Source organism: Microtus oregoni, unplaced genomic scaffold, assembly GCF_018167655.1.
Source record: "Microtus oregoni isolate MIOR12 unplaced genomic scaffold, Mior012 000011F_ref0000422, whole genome shotgun sequence".
NCBI classification, from domain to species: domain Eukaryota; kingdom Metazoa; phylum Chordata; class Mammalia; order Rodentia; family Cricetidae; genus Microtus; species Microtus oregoni.
Genome location: NW_024543070.1, coordinates 42,355,959 through 42,377,166, shown reverse-complemented (window position 1 = coordinate 42,377,166; position 21,208 = coordinate 42,355,959). Strand labels below are relative to the sequence as shown.

At 37.9% G+C, this 21,208-nt stretch overlaps 1 protein-coding gene across 4 annotated transcripts in view; it reads right to left on the bottom strand.

Annotated features, from left to right (window-relative positions):
• The window catches only part of LOC121453262 (N-acetyltransferase ESCO1-like), a 76,079-nt gene that overhangs the window by 37,137 nt on the left and 17,734 nt on the right, over window positions 1-21,208 (bottom strand). For all 4 annotated transcript variants that reach the window (XR_005974988.1, XM_041659863.1, XM_041659861.1 and 1 more), the window contains 4 exons: window positions 15,351-15,450; window positions 12,768-14,900; window positions 2,304-2,412; window positions 292-355 (listed from right to left, as the gene is read on the bottom strand). Coding sequence is in view for 3 of the 4 variants with exons in the window: in XM_041659863.1 (XP_041515797.1) it covers window positions 292-355; window positions 2,304-2,412; window positions 12,768-14,303 (1,709 nt within the window). In the remaining variant the exon portion in view is untranslated. The remainder of the gene's footprint in view (window positions 1-291; window positions 356-2,303; window positions 2,413-12,767; window positions 14,901-15,350; window positions 15,451-21,208) is intronic.

Here is a 21,208-nt window from a genome sequence, read left to right as displayed (position 1 = left end):
AAAAAGTTCAAGGACACTGGAATACCTTTAAACCCAGCACTTTAAAAGAGGCAAAGGAAGGTAGAACTCTGAGTTCAAGGTCAGCCTGGTCTAAACTGTAGATCCAGGACAACCAGGGCTACACAGAGAAAGGAGCAGGGTGGGGGTGTGGAAAAGAAGGAAGAAAAACAAAAATTTTCAATAGCAACAAAATGGAAAATGTGAGTAAATTATGATTACTAGGGTTGGGTTGCTAAATAACAAATCTAAGAACTCTCAAGTACAATTTCTTAAATGAAAGTGATGCCTTACCTGTGCTTGCTGTTGATGGATGCTTCATTACCAAGTACACTATGGGGCTGCTTAGGAGCTGATCCTGTGAGTTAATAAAGCACATGAAACGTACAGTGAACTTATTTTTAAAATGAATGAGTGAGTATTTAATACCTGCATGAATGTCTAGACCCTCAGAGGCCAGAAGAGAGCATCATATCCTCTGGGACTGGAATTACAGATAGTTCTGAGCCACTATGTGGGTGCTGGAAATTGAACCTGGATTCTCTAAGAAGAGCCAGTGCTCTTAACTGTTGAATCGTCTCTCCTGCCCTATGAAGTTGATAAAAGAACCCATGAATGTGAAAAAGAGCATGGAGGAGTATATAGGAGGGTTGGAGAAAGGAAATGGAAAAAATGACATAATTATAATCTCAAAATAAAATTTAAAATAAACAACTAATAAAATTAAAACCACCCTTTTGGAAATCACCTTTCAAACTGAGGCAGAAAGCATTGCACTATAAAGTCAGACTAAGGAGAATGCAAAGAGGTCTAGTAGATTTAGCTCTTTTTTGTTTTTTGGTGGGGTTTTTTTTGTTGTTGTTGTTACTTTTTCAAGACAGGGTTTCTCTACAGAGCTCTGGCTGTCCTGGGAATTCACTCTTGTGACCAGGCTGGCCTTGAACTCAGAGATCTACCTGCCTCGGCAAGCTGGGATTATAGGCGTGTGCCAGCACCCAAATCAGAGACCCACCTCCTGCTGGGATTACAGGTGTGTGCCACCACAACCCGCCTCCCTTTATATCTAAATTCCATCAATCATTAACAAATATTAATAAAAGAAATTTGCTCAATGGCTACATGACTAAACTCTAAACAGAAATAAAAACATTTTATTTAAATTTTGGGGAGTTTTTTGTTTTGTTATAGTTTTTGGTTTTTTTGAGATGGGGTTTCTTTGTGTAGCTTTGGAGCCTGTACATAGGACCAGACTAGCCTTGAACTCACAGAGATCCATCTGCCTCTGCCTCCCAAGGGCTGGGATTAAAGGGTGTGTGCCATCACCGCCCAGGTAAAATTTTATTTTTTAGAATGTTAACTATAGAAATAATTAAACTCAATTAAGGCACACTATTTTTCAGTAAATGGAATTCTCATGTACTATACTAATTCTTCCACTACTCTGAGTGAAATGTGGGCACTCAGTAGCAGCTGACCAACACTATGCTCCAAGTCTAATTTTTCTTTAGAAAAAATAATACAATTAGGGTTCTAGATCCTCTGTTGCTTCATTTGACATAGGTGAGTAAACATCTATCCAACAGTTCACATAATATTGAAACTCATAAGGTTAGAAAGCTTTTGTGCGGGGAGGGGGGGGGATGCACACCTTTCATCCTAACACGTGGGAGGCAGAGTCAGGCAGATCTATGAGTTCAAAGCCAGCCTCGTCTACAGATTGAGTTCCAGGAGAGCCAGAAAAACACAGAGAAACCCTGTCTCTGAAAAAATGAAATGAAATAAAATAAAATAGAGCTTTTGTACAGTGTAAGTGGAAAATATGAAACACAGATAAACTTTTAATTCAAAGACAGACTCACTGAGTACTGAGGGTTAAAGAGAAAAACCCACAAGGGTAAAGCACAAATAGCTAAAATCTGAGAAATAAGCATATACCCTCAACTTAAGCAATTCATTAAGGAGTCCTTCTCTACAGAATTCAAGAAAGGAGCTACCAAAACAAAAGAACGTTAAGTAGGCACACAAAAGAGAGCCATTTAAGTACTCCCCCAATAGAAGCAATTCCCCTGAAAGAATTAATGATAACCACAATTTCAAAACTACACTAAGAAAGCAGGGTGGTCATGGTGGTTCCAGGACTCAGGAGGCAGAGGCAGGTGGATCTCTGAGTTAGAAGCCAGCTAAAAACAAAAACAAAAACCATAAAAATGGTTAACAGACCTATTTCACATAAAAGTTTTCTCTTAACAGTAATAAATAGACCATTTAATATTGTAAAGTACAAATAAGAAATGTCAAAGTATTACCTGGAAATTTTCTGTCTCCATCAATCTTTGCTTGACTGGGAAGAGTTGAAGCAGCAGTGTCTTCTAATGCGTTCTTCTCCACCTTAGATACCGAACATAAGCTGAAATTCTGAACACATATGCCAACGTTTTTAAGTCAGTCTCTGGGATTTATTCTAATACATTTCCAGCAAATTCTGACTACTAAAAATGTTTTTGTAGCAATACTTCATAATTGGAGTAATTCTTATAGATATGCCTAAAGTTAGTTGTTCATTATATTGCAAAAAGTTAGCATCTTAGTATCAGTTACCATTAATACCAATGCTAAATTTAAAACAGTTTACCGGATCTTTAATCCCAGGAGGCAGAGGCAGCCAGATTTGTTAGTTCAAGGCCATCCTGGTCTACATAGGACAGCAAGGGCTACATAATGAGCCCTTTATCTCAAAACACCAAAAAGCCCAACACACACACACACACACACACACACACACACACACACACACACATTAAAATGACAGTATTTTTATGTGAAGGACCAAGTAAAATATATTAACACCAATTTCCCGTTTCTTTCTGCTCCATTAATTTGACTAGGTAATCTATATGTTTCACATTAAATTTCTATATTGACCTGACCAGCCTAGAGTAATATTTTCCTTTATTAAACTTGAACCTGAAACAGCAGTGGCAACCCACACCTGTGAATCAGCATCAGAGGTCAGACAGAGAGAGCCCCACAGCAGCCTGCTAGAGAAACAGCTACCCTGCTGCATTACAGCTAGAGGAGCAACCGCCAGCGCTATGGCCCCACTTGCACCTGGAGGAGTGACCTAGACACTCTGCCCTGCCTGTACCCGGAGTAGCAATCAAGCAAACCACAGCCACCAATTGGGAATCCCTGAAGTATAGGCTCCACCAGTACCAATTGGAAGAAGAGATGGGTAGACAGCAGTGTAAGAATACACTCAAAAATATAAAGAGCAAGGGGCTGGAGAGATGGCTCAGTGGTTAAGAGCATTGCCTGCTCTTTCAAAGGTTCTGAGTTCAATTCCCAGCAACCACATGGTGGCTCACAACCATTTGTAATGAGGTCTGGTGCCCTCTTCTGGCCTGCAGACATACACACAGACAGGATATTGTATACATAATAAATAAATAAATATTAAAAAAAATATATATATATATATAAAGAGCAATACAGCACCACCAGAAACAAGTGGATCTACAACAGCAAGAACTGAACATCCCAATTCAAATGAAGCAGAAAACCTAAAAATAACTTTATGATGGTTGTTAAGGCCCTTAAAGAGGAAAGAAAATTCCATTTTAAAAAAAAAAATGTAGGAAAAGACAAATTGGAAGAAATCAATAAGTCCCTTAAAGAAAACCAATCAAAAAACAATCAGTTGAAGGAAATGATTCAAGATTTAAATGCTAAAATAGGGGCAATAAAGAAAACATAAACCGAGGGAATTCTGAAAATGGGAAATCTGGGTAAAAGATCAGGAACTACAGCTGCAAGCATCAACAGAATACAATATATGGAAGAGAGAATCTCAGGTGTTGAAGATACTATAGAGGAAATGGATTCAGCAAAGAAAATCCCAAAATATCCTGGAAATATGGGACACAATGAAAAGGCCAAACCTAAGAATAATAGGTATAAAAGGAGAAGGAAGTTCAACTCAAAAGCACAGAAAATATATTTAATAAAATCATGGAATAAAACATCCCCAACCTAAAGAAAGATATGCCTATGGAGATACAAGAAACTTACAGAACACCAAACAGACTGGATCAAAAATTAAAAAGGGCCCTTGCCACATAATAATCAAAACACTAAACATACAAAGTAAAGGAAGAATACAGAGCTGCAAAAGAAAAAAGCCAAGTAACATATAAAGGCAGACCTATCAGAATTAGACTTGACTTCTCATTAGAGATACTAGTCATGGTCAAGCGTTATGCAGACATTAAGAGACCACGGATGCCAGCCCAGACTACTATACCCAGCAAAACTGTCAATCACCGTAGAAGGACTTCCATAAATTAATATAATTTCTGTGTAATTATTTCAGGCGTAAGCTAGCCGGGCAGTGGGACACAGGCCGCCCCTTCTACTACAGACCCTCAACGTGGTCTACTAACTCCACATAAAACCTGAGAGGGCTTGAAAAGGAATTCTAGACAAACAGGAAAAAACAGAGTTTAACACAGCTTTTTGTTGTTTGCTGGGCATGCCGCAGAGAGATTTCCTGACTCAGCAATAGCAGGAGAAAAAAGCCAGGCCATTTTAAAACAAGGCTTCCTGGGCCCTGCCACTGGTGCAAACTTCGGCTATGGAGCATTTGAGGGCCCAGATGTTCTGTGCCTATTCGGGATAGGAAAGAAAGTACTCTGAGACCATGCCTGTGACTCAGTGCTCCCTGCCTGGGCAGGTGGCGGGATCAGGTTTACTAGGCATGAACAAGCAGGAGAGCATGGCAAATTTCTGCCGCCATACAGAGAGATGTTTCCTGGCTGCACACTGCTCTGCATGGCCGATTTGGTTGTAACTCATATAAAAAGGATTTATGTATGGCACGCTCATTCTCCTGGTTGGACTGTTGAGCACAGCTCCTACCTGGCGGCCCCAGAGCTAGCAGAAATAGTATGCCCACCATTTTGAAATTGGAGAGAGGTGGGGCCAACATACAGAGCAGCTGCAACCTACCTGCTTAGCATTTTAAAAGCTCTGCAAGACAATAGAGAATTAAAGACAATGCAATAGGACAGATTCAGAAATAAAAGACCTCTAAATGGGTCATACTGTTAGATAGACATACACAGGCGTGGGAGAGAGAGGGAAAAAAAAGAGTATTAAAAAGTCATAAAGTAAAGTAAAAAAGGTAAAGTCTTTAAAGAGACAGAGTAAAGATAATAATGAAGAAAAATAAGCCACATGAAAATGGAAAATTCACAGAGAGTCTGGATTATGTTTATTGTGTTTTCTTTATTTTTTTGACTGTGAAGAAGTACAGAGAGACATTTCATTGTGTGGTCTGCTAAGCTAAACCAGCACGTATGTTCTAAAGGTATCATGACTTCCAAATTTGTATCTAAGGATATGCTTTGGAAAAGAGGTTCTTCTTTTGTTTTCACAGATGAGACACTGTGAATTGCTTCTAGACCAATATGGTATAACAGACCACGCCCTCCTGAAAGGTTGCCGTAAACACCGTCAAAAAATTACTCAACCGGTGACTAAGATTGAACCTAGCACATAGTTTACACCATGAAAGACCTGATTAACAGCGCCCCCATTCAGCACAAAGCAGTTTGGAGAAAAATAACTGTGCCCATATTCCCAAATATTGTTTATAAATGTTCTTTTACATTTAAAGGGGGATATGATATAGATATGGATAATTTGCATAGGTATGGATTTTGCTTTAGTGATATAAATTTAAGGTCAATTTTGTTATATGTATATGTATTTCTGATCTTGATTAAGGTATTGTGATTGTGTAGTTCATTTAAAAAAGTAATGTATAATTAGGAAATATAGGTTAATGAATGATCATCAATAATAGTCAAGCTTGCAGTCATGTTAGATTTTCTAGATATATAGAGATATATTTCAGTTAGATAAGACATTCTTCATATCTTTCAAGGACTACAGAATATGGCATTTAATGTTTTAATAAGTTAGGGCTTTTCATGACAATGAGACACATCTGCTCCTGGCAGCACCAATCTACTTCAAGAGGAAGTTGGGCATCGAAGAGGCTCCTTGTGGAGTTGATTAGCCATTTGGGCAAGAAACTGCTCTTGCCTGGACTGTTGCATAAACTGGACACAAAGAACCCACAGAGAGAGGACTGCTGAATTTGCCTAATGGTAAGACAATCCATCAGGGTCCCTGATTCATGAAAGAGTCTGCGAGACATTCTGCAGGATACAAAAGAAAGTGATTGAACTGTCTTTGAAATTTCCTGCTTCATGGAAAAGTCTGTTGGATACTATGGGCCCGAAGGCCAAAGATGGATGCCCCAACGGTACAGAAAAAACTTTGGGTGACTGTCCAGGCAGGGAAATGTCTCTGTCATTTCTAGAGTTTTGGAAGTTGCTTACTTCTTGTTTACTTAAGTAATATTATATCCTTCTGGAGTCTTTGATGGAGGTGAAAAATGAGTAGTTATTATTATAGTTTTCCTCAGTTATGATAAAAGATAAAATAGATATAAATATTGTAACTGTAATTCTTGCTTGATAACTGTTTTGTTATATGTAATTTTACTATGTTAAAGTGAAAGCCTTTCTTTTTTGTTTAAACAGAAAAGGGGAAATGGTGTAGGATGTGTTGCTTTCATTGGTTGAATAAAGAGACTGCCTCAGCCTTTAGATAGGGCAGAAACTTAGGTAGGTGGGAAAGACAGAACTGGATGCTGGGAAGAAGAGCAGAGTCAGGCAGACGCCATGAATCTCTGGCCCGAGATGGTCTATGTTAATCTTTCCCGGTAAGTCACGACCTCGTGGTGATATACATACTATTAGAAATGGATTAAACAAATACGGGAGAGTTAGCCAGTAAGAGGCTAGAAATAATAGACCAGGAACTGTTTAAATGAATACAGTTTCTGTGTAATTATTTCGGGGCCAAGCTAACTGGGGCGGCAGGACACAGCCCGTTGCTCGTCATTTTACAGATTTAACCAATACCCGGCCACAAACCCAGCCCTACACAAAATACTAGAAGGGACAGGCTAACAGACTGGATACAAAAACAGAATCCATCTTTCTTCCGCATACAAGAAATAAATCTCAAACTCAAAGACAGACATCGCCTCAGAGTAAAGGGTTGGGAAAAAATATTCCAATCAAATGGACCTAAGAAACAAAAAGGTGTAGCTATCCTAATATCTAACAAAATAGACATCAAGCTAAAATTAATCAAAAGAGACAAAGAAGGTCATTTCATATTAGTCACAGGAAAAATCCTACAAGAGAAAATTTCAATACTCAACATCTATGCCCCAAATACAAGGGCACCCTCATATGTCAAAGAAATACTTCTAAAGATTCAATCATACATTAAACCCCACACACTAATAATGGAAGACTTCAACACTCCCCTCTCACCACTGGACAAGTCAGTCAGACAAAATGTGAACAGAGAAATAAGGGAACTAACAGATGTTATGACTCAAATGGACTTAACAGACATCTATAGAATATTCCATCCAAACAGAAAAGAATATACCTTCTCAAACTGACCACATACTCGGAAACAAAACAAACCTCAACAAATACTAAAAATTGGAATAACCCCATGTATCTTATCAGATCAACAGGGCTTAAAAATAGAAGTCAACAGCAATACTAATTCCAGAAAGCCCACAAACATGGAAATTAAAAAATGCTCACCTGAATAATCAAAGGGTCAAGGAAGAAATAAAGGGAGAAATTAAAGACTTAGTAAAATTCAATGAAAATGACTACACAACATACCCACACATCAGGAACTGACTGAACTGCCTTTGGAATTTCCTGCTTTATGGAAATGTCTACTGGATACTATGGGCCTGTAGGCTAAAGATGGATGCCCCAATGGTACAAAGAACTTTGGGTGGCTGTACAGGCAGCGAGATGTCTCTGTCATTTCTAGAGTTTGGAAGTTGCTTATTTCTTGTTTGCTTAGGTAATATTATATTCTTCTAAAGTCTTTGATGGAGTTGAAGAATGGTTATAGTTATAGTTTTCCTTAGTTATGATAAAAAATAAAGTAGATATAAATAATGTAACTGTAATTCTTGTTTGATAACTGTTTTGTTATATGTAATTTTACTATGTTAAAGTGAAAGCCTTTCCTTTTTTTAAACAGAAAAGAGGGAAATGATGTAGGTGGGTCTTCTATCTATCTGTTGTTTCATTGGTTAATTAATAAAGAAAACTGCTAGGCCTGATAAGGCAGAATTTAGATAGGCGAAGTAGACCAAACAGAATGCTGGGAAGAAGGCAGTGAGGCAGACGCCTCAGGCAGACGCTACAGCTCTCCTCTCCAAGATAGACGTAGGTTAAGATCCTTCCTGGTAAGCCACCACTTCATGGTGCTACACAGATCATTAGAAATGGGTTAATCAAGATGTGAGAGTTAGCCAGTAAGAGGCTAGAGCTAATGGGCCAAGCAGTGTTTAAAAGAATACAGTTTCTGTGTAATTATTTTGGGTAAAGCTAGCCATGCGGGGAGCTGGGCGGGAACACAGCCCACTGTTCCATTGCCGCTCCATCTACAGGTCTCCTGAGTCAATTGGGAGCGTAGGTACCTTGGGGGAGGGTTCATGGGGAGGGGAGAGGCAGGGGGGGACAGAGAAAAATGTAGAGCTCATTATAAACCAATAAAAAAGAAAGAAATTAAGAGCTGCAAAGGAAAAAGGCTGAGTTACATACAAAGGCAGACCTATCAGAATTATATCCAACTTTTCAACGGAACCAATGAAAACCAGAAGGTCCTATACAGACACTAACAAATCACAGATGCCAGACCAGACTACTATACCCAGCAAAGCTATCAATCAACACAGATGGAAAAAATAAGACATTCCATGACAAAATCAGATTTAAACAATACCTATCCACAAATTCAGCACTACAGAAAATACTAAAAGGAAAACTCTAACTCAAGGAAGTCAACTACACCCACAAAATCACAGGCAAAAGATAATCCCATACCAGCAAATCCCAAAAAAGAGATATGAGCATACAATACTACAACCGACAACAAAAACAAAAAGAACAGAAACTAGTAATCAGTGCTCATTAATATCAATTAATATCAATGGCTTCAATTCACCTATAAAGACACAAACTTACAGAATAGATACGAAAACAGAATCCATCCTACTGCTGCATACAAGAAACACTCTTCAACCTCAAAGACAGATATATTATCTCAGAGTAAAGAATTGGGAAAAGATTTTCCAATCAAATGAACCTAAGAAACAAGTTGGTGTAGCTATTCTAAAATCAAACAAAATAGACTTCAAACTAAAAGTAACCAAAAGAAATAAAGGACATTCCATATTTGCCGCAGGAAAAACCTATCAAGAAGTTTCGATTCTAAACATCTATGCCCCCACATTTGTAAAAGAAACATTACTAAAGCTTAAATCACATATCAAACCACACACACTAATAGTGGGAGACTTCAACACACCACTCTCACCATTGGACAGGTCTGCCAGACAGAACTTAACAGAGAAATAAAAGAACAGAAGTTATGACTCAACTGAACCTAACAGACAGCTATAGAACATTTCACCCAAACACAAAAGAATATGCCTTTTCTTCTTAGAAACTTCTCTAAAATTGACCACATACTTGGTCAATAGTTAAAAAAGCAAACCTCAATAGTTAAAAAAAGAAATAAATAGACAGACAGACAACAAACAAATAAATAAATAAATAAAATTAAAGATTGAAATAACTCCCTGTATCTTACTGGATAACCAATGCTTAAAGTTAGAATTCAACAACAACTTTAACTGCTTTCTGCAAACTCATGGAAACTGAACAATGCTGAAATGAATCACTACTGGATCAAGGAAGAAATAAAAAAGTTAAAGACTTCCTAAAGTTTAATTAAAATGATAGCACAACATAACCCAAACTTATGAGACACAATGAAAGCAGTGCTAAGAGCAAAGTTCATAGCACTAAATTTCTACATAAAGAAGTTAGTCAGATCCCACAACAGTGAATTAACAGAACAATTGAAAGCTTTAGAACAAAACGAAGAAAACTCACACAAGAGAAATAGGGTGAAAATAATCAGACTGAGGGCTGAAATCAATAAAATAAAAACAAAACAAAGAATCAATGAAACAAAGAGTTGGTTCTTGGAGAAAATCAAACAAGATAGACAAACTAACCAAAAGGCAGAGAGAGAATATCAAAATTAACAAAATCAGAAATAAAAACACAGATCAATGACCAATGGAATCTAATCAAAGATCCTGACATAAATCCACACAACTATGAACAGCTAATTTTTGACAAAGAAGCTAAAATTGTACAACAGGAAAAAGAAAGCATCTTCAACAAATGGTGTTGGCATAAATGGATATCAACATGTAGAAGAATGAAAATAGATCCATATCTATCACCATGCACAAAACAAGTTCAAATGGATCAAAGACCTCAACATAAATCCAACCACAATGAACCTCACAAAAGAGAAAGCGGGAAGTAGCCTTGAATATTATCAGCACAAGAGACCACTTCCTAAATATAACACCAGTAGTACAGACACTGAGAGCAGCAATGGGACCTCCTGAAACTGAGAAGCTTCTGTAAAGCAAAAGATATGGTCAACAAGACAAAACAGCAGCCTACAGAATGGGAAAAGATCTTCACCAACCTCACATCTGAAAGAGGGCTGATCTCCAAAATATACAAAGAACTCAAAAAACTGAACCAAAATACCAAATAATCCAATTAAAAAATAGAGAATTTTCAAGAGAAGGCACTCAAATAGCTAAAAGACATTTAAGGAATTGGTCAACATCCTTAGCCATCAGGGAAATGCAAATCAAAACAACTCTGAGATACTATTTTATATCTGTAAGAACGGCTAAAATCAAATACACAGATGATAAGCTATTCTGGGGAGGACTGTGGAGTAAGGGGAACACTCCTCCATTGATGGTGGGAGTGCAAACTTGTACAGCCATTTTGGAAATCAGTATGGTGGTTTCTCAGGAAACTGGGAATCAATCTACCTCAAGACCACTATTGGGCATATACCCAAAGGATGATAAATCATACCACAAGAACATTTGCTCAACTATGATCATGACAGCATTATTCATAATAGTCAGAACCTGGAAACAACCTAGAAGCCTTTCAATGGAAGAATGGATAAGGAAAATGTGGTTACACATTGGATTAATACTCAGTGGTTTAAAAAAAAAATGACATCTTAAAATTAACAGTCAATCCAGGCACAATGGACATTGCTTTTCCTAGTTTTTGCATAAATTCAATCTCACTCAAGTTTGGTCATAGCCCAAATGTCTCTAAAGTGAATTTTAAGTATTCTGAAAACTTCAGAGGGACTTATGTCTATTAAAAATGACCTTTTCAGCTTATATGATTTTCTCATGTTCAGGATATCAGGGTATGGTACTCATGCTAAGAATTAGAAAACATGTGTATTAGCCCTAAAACCTATCATAATACATGTGAGTTGTTTTACATTCTGTTGTTTTCTCATAAAATTAGATTAATATAAATTTACTTGTAATATAGAGAGCACCCAAGTTCTATACTTAAGAAACTCATTAATCAGCATTTCATCTTAGAAATAACTTTAGAAAGAAAAAGCTTCAACCACTTTGATAAAAGTTGAAAATAATTTCCCAAAGTAAGCATTAGATATTCCACATACTCAATTATTTTTTCAATTCCAATATTTTGATTATTTTTTTCATTAATTTTTGATTTGGTAGATGTAGTTCGGTGGTGGTAAGGATCTCCAAGCCTATGTAAGACTCATCTTAGTTTGATCCTCAGCACCACTTAAAAAAAAACAACTATAATTTTTCTCTTAAAATACTGATTTATACTTTTAGAAATTTCCTTTGCCAATTGTTCAAAATTGCCATAGAAATCAACACAAAGGTCAGGCAGTGGTGGCACACGCCTTTAATCCCAGCACTCAGGAGGCAGAGGCAGGTGGATATGATGTCAACCTGGTTTACAAGAGCTAGTTCCAGGATAGGCTCCAAAGCTACAGTGAAACCCTGTTGGGGGGGGGGGGGACACCAACACCAAACAACAACCACAAAGAACAAATAAACACAAAGATGTTCTTTTAAAGACATTTAAATTTAACTTTTCCATTTCTTCAGGTAAAACATTGTTTTATCATAGTTGAAATAAATTTTAGGGCTTTTTGGGCAGAGGGGACTCACACATGCTAGGCAAGCTCTCTACTGCTGAACTATGTCTCTAACCCAAATAATTATTATTATTATTATTTTGGTTTTTCAAGACAGGGTTTCTCTGTGGCTTTGAAGCCTGTCCTGGAACTAGCTCTTCTAGACCAGGCTGGACTCGAACTCACAGTGATCAGCCTGCCTCTGCTGGGATTAAAGGTGTATGCCTGGCTCCAACCCAAAATCTTAATATTTCAGAAATGGACACAAGTTCTAAGTTCTAGATTTTAAATCACTAAGACATATGCTTTCTCTTTTAAAATTAATTTTTTCTTAAAAAGGGACTACTTCTGTGTGATAAAATTAAGAGCTATATTTCTAGTTATGCTCTCCAAGGAAATATGAGAAGCACACATTTATTAAAGGTAGAACATTCTGAGAGCTCCATTCCATGACCATAAGACTGGGCTAACAACTTTATCAATTCTTGATATAAAATGTTTCCAATATTTAGTAATAGAAAGAATTTGGCACCTCTATTGCACATAATAAAGATGATTACCTTATTTGGTGCTGACTCACAAGAATGTTTCATCTGATTATCCAATGGTGAATCAGGAGAGGGTTTAATATGATTATCCAAATGACAATTTCCAGGAGCCCTCTTCGTGGCTTTATTAATTTCGATAGCATTATTATTAATTTTAACTTCTTCAGATTTCCTTCCTTCCATTTTATCCTGTTGGCAAGTTACATTACTATGTGGTTTCTTATCTAAGAATGTATTCTGAGACACTGAGTGAGACATTTCTAAAACTGCTGGTGAAAAACCAGTTCGTAGTAAGCCCAATGTAGGAGATACTTGAGAGTCCAACTTATGTTGCTGCACAGAGTTAAATTTTGAGAGTTTAATTTTAGTCCAGTTGGAGTTCCTCTTCGTTGAGCTATTTATTCCATTTAGTATGCATTTCACAGGCTTTGTTTTCCTACTGGGAAAGAAACGGTTACACTGCATGTTCTGGTTTGTTTCTTTCTGAGGGAGCATTTGTCTTTCAACATCAGCCCCTTCCGATGTGACTTCTGTAGGCTTCTCCTCATTTATCCTTTCCATGTGTGACGATTCCTTTTTTACCTCCACAGTATCTGATTCAATTTCACCAGCAATTTCTTCACAAAGTTGGAGAATGCTACCTCGCTTATTCTTTCCAGCTTGCTCCAATTCATGATCAATACTTTGTTCAGGCACTAATGGTTGTGGAATTTCAGGGAATTTTGTGCTAGTATTCACTTGTGTGTGAGCTGATTTCCTCGGTTCATTCTTTTTAGAGACCACTGACGTAGCTGCTTTGAATTTTCTAACCTCAGAAGTTACAGGCACAGATTTTGATTCTTCTTTTCTAACAGTCTTTTGGCAACACTTCTCAGACCCTTGGATGCACTGAGAACTACAAGTATAAGCTGTCTGAAGCTGTACTTTGCGCTTCTTTCCTTTGGGAGAATGTATTACTTCATTCGTAACTGAACTTTTGTCCTCCTTACAATCAGACTCTATTTCCAGCCCTTTTCTTTTCACGTGCTTCTGACTTGCTGTGACTTTATCAGATCTATTCTGAGTGCTGTTGTTGCACTGCTCTCTTCTTGCTGGTCGCAAAGTCTGTTTCCCTGCTTGCGTGTGCCTCCGAACCCCTGTACTGCGCAAAGACCTGGTTGAGCACTCTGTTAACTGCTGCAGTCTTTGTGATCTCCGGGTAAGTTGTTCATTTCCTTTGACAGTTTCAAGTGCTAATTTTTCCTGACATAATCTCTTTTTTGTAGATTCTTGTGATTGTCCCTTCACAATTACCGTATTTTTATTAATGGATTTAGTTGCGTTTTTATCAGCTGCCGATGCTGACCTTGTACTCATTCGTGCTCCCAATTTAGGTTGATTTACTTTACTTTTGTTGGAAGATTTAACCAGTGCCTTAACAGCTTCCTTGGAACCTGATTTCTTTACTACACTGTTTTGAGAACCTTCAATTTCTAGTTCTAAATTCTCATCTTCAATTTCGTTAGTAACTTTGGAGGAATTTTCTTTTGATTTCTCCTGAATGGACATTATTCCTGAGTAATGTCTTCCTTTCTGAGGCCTTTTTGAGGACTGTGTCCAGGTAGGTGCAGATCTAAGTACTTAGGAATTTAGTATTATTACTAAAGAGCAGATCTTAAAAATTGACTTTAACTTATATTGATGTACATTTCCCACAGAAATACCAGGTGTTTCAAGTAAGGTTGCTCTCTGAAATTCCTAAGATATGAGAAAAGCTGGCATGAATGCTGAAAAAATATTTGCTCTCTGTTGAACAGGGAAATGGAAAGCTGAAGAAAATTAATTCTAATTTATTATTTTCAGAAGTTTTTATTTTTTATTAAAATAAACTTCATTCAGATCCAATTTGTTCTAATTATTTTAGTTTCAGGCCTAACCCTATTACTAGGAGTTATTTATCACTGACCTGTCTGCTTTGACAAAATTTCTGACAACTTTTTTCTTCTGAAGGCTACAGCTACTGGACACTGATGCATTTGTAACATGTCTTATGGCTAACAGGCTTCTTTCCTTGTTTGCCAAGTTTGTTGGTTTCTGGCTTCTATTTAATCTCCTTCGCTTAGTAAAGTACTCTATTAATATAGATTTCCTTTTGTGCTGCCATTTCTGAAAAAATAAAAAATAAACATTAAGTTTCTATATAATCCAAGAAGCAGGTCAATGATAATACTATGCAGAAAAACACCCCAATTTAAATAAAATTTAACTCCTTCTTTTAGACTACATTCTTTAGAATAACACAGTGAAGTCTTCAAAACATTTTTATGCATGTTTTAGACTTATTTTAAGTGTATACGTATTTTGCCTGAATATAAGTGTACCACATGCATACTTGGTGCCCGTAGGTCAGAAAGGGACAATGGATCTTCTGGAACAGGAGGTATCAATATTTGGATGGCTATGAGTCAACATGTGGGTGCGAGGCATAGAACCCAGATCCTCTGCAAGAGCAACAACTATTTTAAACCACTGAGTCATTTCTCCAACCCCTCTCAAATACATTCTTCAACAGCAACTTATCTTATTGAAAATATAGAATACTCCATATTCACTTACAGTTCTTTTCCCACAAGACAGAACTGATGTTTCAGCCACCATAACTCAAGATAATCTGATAAAACCATCCCTTATAACTTCTTAACATATTATACAGCGCCTAAAAACAAAAAACAAAACAACTTACTTAAAATGCTAAAAAAGATAGAGACCTAATCATCAACTAACCTCATCAAATTAGTCTAATATTTACCAAAGCTCATTTCACACACAGCATTCAATTTCATTGGAACAGTATACATCTATTATATACTGTGAAAAAAAGTTTTAAAATACAAATTACAATTCACAATATAAATATTAAATGTACTAAACTAACAAAGTAAAACTGTATGAGAAACTACAAATATATATATATAGACAGAAAAAAATGAGATATATAAGTAAAGCTGATTTACTTTAAAACACTTAGTAGGTAAAGAAGAACTAAACAAATAATACTGAAATAGCAAACAGAAGTAAAAAAAAAAAGGATATTAAGAGCTGGAAATGTAGCTCACTTGGTAGAGTGACTTGCCTACAATGCACAAAATCCCACAGGACTTTGATTCTCCAGCCAGGTGTAGTGGTATAAGTCTATAATCCCAGCACTTGGAAATAAAGGCATGTTGATCAGGATTTAAAGGCCATCCTTAGGCTACAGGAATCCCTGCCTCAAATAATAAACAAAACAGAAATAGGATATTAAGACTAAAGGACTAGCCTAGCAGTGGTGACACAAACCTTTAATCCCAGCACTCAGGAGGCAGAGACAGGTGGATCTCTGTTCAAAGCCAGCCTGATCTACAAGAGCTAGTTTCAGGACAGCGAGGCTGTTACACAGAGAAACCCTGTCTTGAAAAACAAAACAAAAACCAACAAAAACAAAAATTAAAGGCAATGGGGAAATGGCCCAATGGCTAAGAACACTTACTGTTCTTACAAAAGACCAGGTTCAGTTTCCAGCACCCACAACAGGGAGCTCATGACTATCTGTAAGTCCAGTTTGAGAGGATCCAATGTTCTCTGGCCTATGTGTGCACCTGCAAGAATTATGTGCACATATGCTCACAAAGTTACATGTACATAAATAAAAATGAATAAATTTAAAAAATAAAATAAATAAATAAATTCACTAACGAAAACAAGGCATGGTGGCTCACCCTTTAATCCCAACACTCAGGAGGCAGAAGCAGGCGGATTTCTGTGAATTCAAGGGCAGCCTATTCTACATAGTGAATTCTAGGACAGTCAGAGCTCCATAGCAAGACACTTACTTGTCTCTAAATAAATAAGTAAAAAATAAGGAGGAGAACAATACAGAAAGACACTGGATGTCTGGTATCCACACATACATGGCCATGTATACAAATAAGCAATAAGCATGTAAACCCACACATTCTACACACACAAACAAAATAAAAACTATAAATACTGAATTTCAAAGAATGTTACTTCTAGGATTTTACAAATATACCTATATAAATGCATAGATTGATTTCAATATTATATTAACAAAGACCCAAACAAATAAGTTATCACTATAATACTGCTTATATATAATTGTACAATAGAATACCATGCAACTGTGTCAAAGAGGTTCCAAGATTCAACTCAATACTCAGCAAATCCACAAGCTTTATATTTATTATTCAATTATAATCAATTATTTATTTGTCTGTGGGTTTTTTGTTTGTTTTTTGAGACAGGGTTTCTCTGTGTTACAGCCCCACCTGTCCTGGAACTCATCTGCAGACCAGGCTGGCCTTGAGTGCTGCAATCAAAGGTGTGTGCTACCACCACCTGGCCCCACAAGAGTTTTATACACAAAATGACACCCTGACTTTAAATTTTATTTCGACAGTCTTATCATGTGTCTCAGTCCTTGTTCTACTGCTGTAAAAAGACACACGAACAAGGCAACTCTTATAAAAAAGAAAGCATTTAATTGAGGGCTTGCTTACAATTTCAGAGGCTTAATCCATTATCCTTGTGGTGGGGAGTGTGGCAGTATGCTCGCAGGTGCTGACACAGTAGTTAAGAGGCAAAGAGAAGGAAACCGGCCTTGATGTGAGCTCTTGAAACCTCAAAGGCCACCCCCAGTTACACACTTCCTCTAACACTGATACATCCTAATCATTATAATCCTATCAAAGAGTTCCACTCCCTGGTGACAAGCCAGTAGGAGCCTATGAGAGCCATTCTTATTCAAACTACCACACGCCATTATGGCTGACTAGGAACTCACAGAAATCTGTCTCAGGAGTGCTAGGATTTAAAGTGTGCACTATCATGCCAACCCAAAAAATAATTTTGTTTTCAAAGTGAATCTTGGTGGTGCATAGATACAATCCCAAAAATTGTGAAGTAGAAATGGGAGTTTCAAAAATCCGAGGTCATGCTAGGCTATACAGTAAGCTTGAGACTGGTCACCTTGACTATATGAGATTCTGTCTCAAAAGAAAAAAAATTCTATGGAAATGTAAATCATGTAGAAAAGCCAAAGAACTACTTTAACAAGAGAAAAACAGTCCTAATAGTGGAACACACTGTTAATCATAGCATCTACAGAGCAAGATCCAGGACAGACAGGGCCACACAGAGAAATCCTGCTTCAAAAAACCAAGAGAGAATGAAACGAGAGCTGGAGAGATGGTTCAGCAATAAGAAGCATTTGGTGTTCTTGCAGAGGACCTGGATTCAATTCCCAGAACCCACTAGGCAGTTTAAAACCACCTGTGACTCCAGTTTCAGGGCATCCTATGCCCTCTTCTGGCCTCTATGGGCACAAGACACATACACAATGCACACACACATAAACAGGCAAACACCAATAAAAATAAGTAAATATTTTAAAAACTAAAAGAGCGAAGTTGTACCAGCCTAGTATGTGTGGTACCCTAAATACAATCTCCAACAGTGCTGTCTCCCTACCAAAAAAAGAGAAAAAAAACACTGAAATACTGACAATAACCAATTTCCAAGCTTACTTCAGATCATCATAACACTGACAAGGACAGAGAGAAAAATAGAATGGAGAAGTAGAGTCTCACACATATTTCATTCCCACTCCTCCAACAGGGTAAGTCCAAGCTTACTTTCAACTATCATTAATCCTGCCTCAATTTTTTAAAGCATTTTTCTTAATGATTCTTTGGGAATTTCACATCTTGTACCCTAATCCCACTTATTTCTCAGTCTCTTCATATCTACCCCTCAACCACCTCCCCCCTCCCGCCACAGCATACCCCACAAAAGAAATTTTAAATGACTCAGCAGTTAAGAGCACTGACTGCTCTTCCAGAGAACCAGGGTTCAATTCCCAGCACCCACATGGCAGCTCACAACTGTCTATGACTCTAGGGTCCATCACTATCACACAGACATACATACAGTCAAAAACCCCCAATAATTTTTTTAATAAATTAAAAACAAAACAAAAAGATCACTTTATTCCTACTTCTCCTGCCCATCCAACACCTCTTCACTCATCTGAGTGACATTAGGAACATGTACCACGCAGTTAACCCTTCTGTCTACTTGGTTTTACTTGCAAATGGTCATTGCAATGAGTTGCTGGTCTGATTCAAGGCCTCTGGCTTCTGGTACATCATCAATTCTGGACTCCTTTCAGATATCCTGCTGTTGCCCCTAGATATGGAGATCCTACAGCTGTGGTTCCACAGGACCAGTTCCTTCACACACTGACAAGTCATAGATGGGTAGATATTGGGCTGGACCAACTCAAAGTCCTGGATGTGGATCTGGGCGGTAGCTGATCCAGTCCAGGCCACTGAGATCACCACCCTCAAAAGGGCAGAGTCAGCGCTTCTAGGTCCCTGCCATAGGGGCCAGCTCTTCCACGCCCACCTGTGGGCAGGGCCAGCTCTCCCAGGGGCAGTGAAGGGCGAGTGCTAGCTCAGCTGGGCCCTAGGATTTCAACGGACATGGTTCCTATAGAACTCTGCGGTAGCATGGGCCATAAACAACAGAAATAAACATAGACCCCAGGTACAGCAGGACCATGGACTCAGACATGGCCCACAGCAGCAGATCAGGCCCAGACATTACCACGGCTCCGGTGATAGCACAGGCCACCCAGATCAGTACGGAACTGGCAGCAATATGGCCCTCAGACACCAACATGGTCTCAGGTGGCTGCCTGGACTCCAGGAATCCGCTCAGCCCTTGATGGTAACAGGAGCCACACACATCAACTCATAACCTGGCTGTTATAGGGCCATGGAACCAGACATGGCCTCACAGACCACTCAGATCGGCCTGGCCCCAATGGCCTGCCTTAACTTTCTAAGAGCTAGAATTACAGGCCTGTGCCACTCCACAAGAATAAGGTTTCAACACAACGAATCAATGGAAACAAGTCTTCAACTTGTGCCAGTACTGGACAGATAGGAAGCAGCAGCAGAAGCAGGAAAATAGGAAAAACAAGAACATCTTCATCATTCCTTACCTCAGACAACCCACAAATGATGTGGGAATTCATTGGTCAATAAAGAAACTGCCTTGGCCCATCTGATAGGGCAGAATTTAGATAGGTGGAGTAAACAGAACAGCATGCTGGGAGAAAGAGGAAGTGAGGCAATCGCCATGCCTCTCCTCTCTGAGGCAGATGAGATGAAGCTCCGACCCAGGATGGATGTAGGCTAGAATCTTCCTGGTAAGAGCACCTCATGGTGCTACACACATTAATAGAAATGGGCCAAGCAGTGTTTCTATGAATACAGTTTGTGTGTTGTTATTTTGGGGCATAAGCTAGCCAGGCGGCCGGGAGCTGGGTGGCAGGAACGCAGCCTGAAGCTCCCACTACACACAAAAGTAATTTCAGGTTGATCAAAGACCTAAATGTAAAATTATGAAACTTTTCTGGAAAAAAAAAAAAAGGAAAGAGAAAATCTTGGCTATTCTAATCGAAGTTTAGGCAGGAAGATCTTTAATATTCCATTCACTAAGTCCACAAGAAAGACTGGTTCAAAAATCTTCAGAAAAGTTAAATGTATCATAACCAAAATCTGAAAACCCCAAAGTACCTGGGAAACAACCCATAAGTCATGGGGGAATAGACAAAAGTGACGTGTCACTACAGTAGAAACTACCCAGTAAATCAAAGAACATGCAGGTATAAAGAACAAGGATGAATCTCATAACCATGCTAAGCAGCAGAAGCTATATACAAACACATTGTAAGAGTCTACTTTTCATGAAATTATATAAAAATCAAGTTTTAGTGACAGAAAGCAGATCAGTTATAGTCAAGGGTTAAATATCAAGGAGGAAATGATGTAATCCAAGGGGTGATGGAAATGTTATCTTGAATGTGGTGCTGATTTCCATAAGGGTCTGTTAAAACACACCAAATTTAATCTTTAAGAAATCCAACTTTAAAGAGCAAAATTTTACCATATAATTTATAATCTGATAAAGGTATTCAACAAATAAACTAAAACTAATAGGCTCTAACAGCCAAAAAAAACAATAATTAAACCAGAAAAGCAAGGTAAAGAACAGGGTGGAACATTGTGCAGGTAAGTGAAGAAGCAGCACACAGAGCCATGTTCATGTACATAATATATGTAGGACTGCAGAAGAAAACAGTTATTATTTCTGGAAAAACAAACTATGAGACCAGTGCTGAGAAAAGCTTATTTTTCATTACACAGCTACTTTAATGTTTTATTACTTTTACACAAAATAGGTGAGCAGGATTTGATAACAAGTCTAAGGCCTGACCTCACTTTGATCTCCAGAACCCACATGGTAGAACTAGAGAATTGATTTCCCTGACCTCCATTCACATATTCTGACAGGCACACACACACACATTCATATATGTACTAAAAAAAACAAGTAGATTAAAAAAT